The 6000-nt window shown below is 37.7% G+C and overlaps 1 protein-coding gene across 1 annotated transcript in view; it reads right to left on the reverse strand.

The window, feature by feature from the left end:
• Positions 1 to 4398, reverse strand: part of LOC149088613 (uncharacterized) — a 92916-nt gene extending 88518 nt beyond the window's left edge. The window contains exon 1 of the mRNA XM_089252131.1: positions 4290 to 4398. Coding sequence (XP_089108257.1) covers positions 4290 to 4371 — 82 coding nt within the window. The 5' untranslated portion in view covers positions 4372 to 4398. The remainder of the gene's footprint in view (positions 1 to 4289) is intronic.
• Between the last annotated feature and the right edge of the window lie 1602 nt (positions 4399 to 6000).

The following is a 6000-nucleotide window of genomic DNA, read 5'->3' on the forward strand; positions in this document are numbered from 1 at the left end:
TGAATTTGAATACCTCAGTGAATATTGCACATAGAAACGTTGAATTTTATTTTTTTTTGCCATCAGAAGAGACAGGAAAACAACGTTCTAATTCGGTTTTTGAGCAAACGGGGACAGTGTTAAAGTAAATTTCTTCATTACTTTATGTGAACGACCCCTGAAACAAATTTTCATAATTTAAGTAATTGCACGTCATTTGAAAACGTTTTGTAATTGGAAGTCTGTTTCGAAAAACAACGGTTACAGAGATATCAGCTGTGCAAACAATTTGGGAAAGCCTGTATACCAATGATTCCTAATAAAGTAACTCTTTACCTACCAGAGGGGTAAAAATCTATGGACCCCAGAATTTTGGAGAGCTTTTTCAAGACAAATTTCTTATCCCTGTATTTATTTCTCCCATTCTTCTACTGCACCTTTCCCGACAATGACCGTATTAGTGGATAGAAAGCAAAGTACTTCAACGCGTTTTTCTCATACCAAACAAAGCCAGCGAATATGGAAAGAAGATTCGTCTGTCTTCACACAGTAAATTTCCTGCGATGTAAAGTTTTGGCTACTTATGCTATTTGCCATCACCAACTTCGCGAAATGTCCTCATCAACTAATGTCCCTTAATCGTGTCTCGGCATTATTTCGTGGCAGAATAAATCGGAATAAACTTATTAATCGATAAAGTTGTACGAATCTGAATGACAAAATATTCTACGGCCTACTCCTGCTTTAAACAGAATATGTATCAAGTGAAGATGACGAAAACGGGAGAAATATAAAAAGCTTAAAAATAATCTCTAAACTAATCACATTGCAGAATTTTGTGGACATTATCTATCCAAGAAGAATGCGGATAACTAGTAGCATGTCTGTTTGTAGAAGACGCAGTTTAGACTATAAAATATCCCACAAATATTTTAAATCTCTATTTATCACACAATGGAACTCAGTACCAGGACCATTGGTGGGCAAAAAGAAGGCACCCTGGGAAATACACGAGAATAAAGGGTGATTTTCTCTAATTCAATACTTTAGCATTTCCTAACAAAGTCCTTATAAAGATCTTCAGATTATCTAGAATAGGGTTCGGCTAACTTTTCAGTCCAAGGAGCCCCAAACCTGTCCTTTACAATAACTCAAAACTTATTCACAAGATAAAAATGGGTTTTTTTTTTCTTTTCTTTTTGCAAGTAAACTACACTGTATTATTATTTTCTTAGATTTACTAAAGACGAGCCTCGTGTGCGTACCCACAGAGCTGTAGTTTTTCACCCCCAATCTATGAATCGATTAAAAAAAATCCTCTTTTTTTGAAAAGAATTTTAAATGTCGTATTTTCGGATAAGTAAGGACCTCCCAAATTTCAATCGCAGAAGGAAATCATTCAAATCACGTTGAAGACGAATCTTTTCACCATAAGTCTTTCTATTTTCAAGAAGTCTTTCTTTTGCAGAGTCCTGCCCAAGGGCGAATATTCTCCTTAATCCAGCCCTGCTGATTTTGATAATCGTCAATTGATCGAATGATTGCCGGTACACATTTAGATTATCGGCAATCATTCGATCAATTGACAATTACTAGATTCTTGGACGGCTATAAACCACCATCTTATAATCCCGTTTATAATTTTGATTGTCCATTGCCATTGATGGTCTAGATTTTATTTATCTGTTATATGACTTCAGGTTGACGATCATTTTTTATGTAGTTCATAAAGTTCACAAAGAAACAGGGTAACAAACCCCACCACAACAGACGCTGGGGGTAGGGCAATGTCCCACGTCGCCCCCCCCCCGTATCTCCGCCCATGGCCACAACCCAAATTCTGCTATTGTTATATGCATATATGTATTGATTTAGTATAAGGCAGGAAAATTTTTCTTGGAACTCGCCTGCATATAAAAGCCCTTATTTATCTTTTCATACATCTATCGTCCACTTTGTGATAGTGAATTCTTCAAGCATCTCAACCTCTCTGTCAAGTGGATCAGAAGCTGAAAATGTTGGAGACAAGGAGTGGTTTGTTTATCAAAATCTATTCTAGTTCTCTTATCACTTATTTTAAGCCGGCAGGACAGTGTATCTGAAAGTGTGCATTGTGGCTCCTGGGAGTGTTGCCAACCTTTTGTTAGGGACGTCACGATGAGCTGGAAATATCGATGTGTGTGTGTGTGTGCCTATTTATGCTTTCAAGTGGTTCTTTAATGGATGTACAATATCTATACTAAACTATTTTGAGAGTCACAGATGAACAATGGAAAGGGCAAGGGCGCCCCGAGCATGACTTCCTCAAGGGTAGAGCTGACAGGGCACCAGCCCTGGGACCCGGGATGATTCTTAATTTTTTTTGTATTATTTTCACGCATAAATTCATCATAAGAAGGCCCGTGAAAGTCTGTGGTTGGGGCCTGCAAGAGATCCTAGCCACCCTGCTCCAGGATGTGGTGGAGGCATGGCCACGAGTGACAAAAATTTTGGAACCGCTGCAGTTGGATGTGGAAGATGGAATTCGTACTAAATCCATAAAAATTTAAAAAATATATATTCTTTCAGTTTTACGGATGTTTAATTACTTTTTGTGACGGAAACACTTCTTATTTTCTTGGTGTGCGTATGTTTTGCTAGAAAAATATGGAAAGGTCAAACTTGGGTAATATCAGTTCTAGAAATCATTTGGAATTACGTAAATTAATTAACAATAACGACAGTGCTGCGGAAATACAATAAAATTTAGTTTTCTTTTTCGGCATTGATTCCTTCAAAATCTAATGGTCCGATGTACAGTACATCTGAATTTAGACATTTATCGAGTGTTTCATAAAAAAAAAATGTCCGGAAATTTTGTGGTCCATTCTAGGGCGCTAGTAACTAAAATAAGAAATATAGTCACAGCAAAGACGGCAATGCATAGAAATAAAACTTTTGATGCTATGTCAACGAAACTAAAAATAAACTGAAACTTTGACCCCGAAGAAGGCGTTACCCAAAAGGATTAAAAGAGGACTTTCTCGAGGACCAGAACCCGGCGCAGCTGCCGTCAATATTTCGTCACTGCGTTCCGCCCACGGAATAAGAGTGCGAAATGCCTATCACCTTTCCGCCGACTCCGCCGGATATAGTAGGGAAAAGGGTAAACATCGCGGTACCGGTAGAAATTTCAACGACTTTTCTTTCAATGGTATTGATATATGTTATTTGTAATTTTAAGGAAAGCGCCCCCCCCCCTCCCCTCTAGTTTACCCGATTTGTACTTTTGCTCTTTTTCAGGAGGTAGACCATCGGTATATGATTAATTACGAGGATGCGGATATCGAAAGTTTGTAAGTAGTTGCCATGATTCATGCAAACGTCTTCAATAAGAATTTGCTTCCGGGTATAATTTGTTCTTGGAAATTGGTGTAAAAAACAGTTTCCGATTCGAGCATTCATTCTTTGGATTTTTTAATTCTTTTTGTGCATTTTTGATACTCAAAAAATGCATTAAAAATATAAATGTCAGCGAATTTTCAACTTCTTTTCTTGCAATTATTTTTTTGTAAAGAAATAGTTCGTTTCATGCATTTTTTCCCCGCCAAGGTGATACAAGGTAAATTTATCTTCACATACAATTTTTTCCAGAATTTTATTGCGCAATTTAATGTAATAAATCACAATTTTCTCGGAAGTACTTTCTTGTGGAGTCCATCTTAGGAAACCCCTTAAAAAAAACACCACTGAACTTTGAATTTTCAGTGGTGCAATCTGATGAAAACCCCCAAAGTTCATATTCACCATATTCTTAACTCAAAACTTACACAAACCTTCAAGTCAGTTATCTCCCAGAGGTAAAAGAAAGAAAAATTCCACAGTGGGAAACACACATTTGTGACACCAGGGTCTCAAAGGGTAAAATATATTATGAGATGAAACAATTCCATATGATTCCACACCTAAACCCATGAAAATAAATATTACTGATACTGCATTGACGAAATAGTGGAGACATTCAAACCGACGCAACTCCATTCTATCGTCACAGGCAGTGAAAATAGTGAGAACAAACCAATAGTTATTTGAATCGCAAGGTTTACTGCAATTTGTGAACCAGAATTTTTGGCAAGAAAAATTATTCGGCTCTGAATAGAACCGATTGAGCCCGAAGCAAAATTTCTTAAGCCTGCTCCAAGGTAAACTGCATGGATTATTAACAAGATTTCATGACGAGAAAATTAACATATATATTTAAAATTTACTTCTGAAAATTTTTAAATTAAAAGAAAAAAATTAATATTCAATATTACTTTCCGACCACTTACCGTATTGAGCAGTGACCACCGCTAGGACACACGTCCACAAAAGTAATAGTAGGCATGGCCTACTACCCTCACAAAGCTTCATCTCGAAGCCGTGCCGACTACCGCTAAGGTTCACAACAACTGTTTTCGCCTTTATATATGTTTATCATTAATATGTTTATCACCCCATAAAAGCTGGGGAAACAAACAAAGCCCTCTCTAATGAGAAAAGAGTTCACTAGAAATTCGTGAAAAATTAGCACAGTCTAATGCCCTGATCAAAGCCGGTCTTTTGCCACTGCGAATGTATACACAGATGTACCACACTACGTCAAGCCTTTGTAATTACTTCGCGGTGAGAGTCATCATCAACAGTAGTATTATCATCCCGATAACAATCTTTGTGGCTCAGAAAAGAAAACAAGAGTATTAGTTTTTTACTTTAGAACAAAATGGATTTTTCGTTGGGCCCATGAAGTTCAGCGCCTCCGTTAATTTCATGCGGATATTGTCAACATTTTTAGAAACGCTTGAAAACAAAATGGCGGCATTATTGATCGAAATAAATTTCGAGTTTGCCATTTGACTCCCCCCCCCCCCACTTTAACCAGCATTGCATAAATCACTAAACCCCCAGGAAAATGCCACATCGTTTTCAATGAAGTAGGCTTTTTCAGCAGAGGTGAGACAAAGGGCGGGGGATGAGAAAATGTGCTCCATTGAGAAATCAAATTTGCAATATGTCTGGGCATGATTTACAAGCAGTTTCCGGTGTTTTAGTTCCTGGTCTAATGGCCTATCTCTCTTGATAACGAAAAAAAAAAATTATGTTTCTATGTGCAATATTCTCAGAGATATTCGAATTCGAAAAATGGAGGAAATTCGGTAAAGAACAGCGTTAAAATGCTGGTACAATGGGTTTTCCGGGTAAAACGGAAACGTGTATTTGTTTTTGTTGGCATCAGGAGAGACAGGTCATACATTCCTGTGTGATTCTGTTTCGGGTTTGTGTTTTCTCTCTCCTAAACGTTTGCATGTTGAGTTTTGAATCACACTGTATAATAAAAAATATCCCAATGTGTTGAAAGAATCTGTCAACAAGCTTGCAGTGAAACATGGGTCTAGGGAGGGGATGGAGGCTTCAGAGTGGCTTCTGCTTGAAATGCTGGATAGATCTTTGACGTGGTGAGAGTGAACGTTAGAGTTATGCGAAGAGTTTCCGATTTGAATGGTAATTTTCCAAAGAGAGCTTTCACGAAAAGTGACTTCTTAAGCGGAGTGGAGTGGCGCATTATCAGAAGTTTACTAACACATTAGAACCCCATAGAAGATAATACGGATATCGAAAAAGTACCCTAGTAAGCGGAGCGACACGTTTCCCGGGTGACGCACTAACGAGGTTTTGATCGTATGTATTAATGCTGAATAAAAACCATTAGCATAAACTCGAATAATATCAGTGAAATTAATTACATCAAAAATAAATTGTATGTGCACATGCTAAGAGACTCTAGAGGCCCTGTACTGACTGCTACTTTTTTACCAGTATACGAACTTCGTAAACATTCCTCTAGGAATTTATAACGAAATGGTGGTAAACGTCGGAATGCGTGTTCTGAGTGTATGCGTTGCCCTAACGTCCGGGCAATCTCAATAATGCTGTATAAGCTAATTTCAAGACCTTGCTTATAACATACACGTCGGTCATAACATACAGAAACACCAGACACAC

The sequence above is a fragment of the Pholcus phalangioides genome, unplaced genomic scaffold (assembly GCF_987345545.1).
Source record: "Pholcus phalangioides strain wild (caught in Gottingen) unplaced genomic scaffold, Ppha-v1.0 ptg000003l_1, whole genome shotgun sequence".
In the NCBI taxonomy this organism is placed as follows: Eukaryota; Metazoa; Arthropoda; class Arachnida; order Araneae; family Pholcidae; genus Pholcus; species Pholcus phalangioides.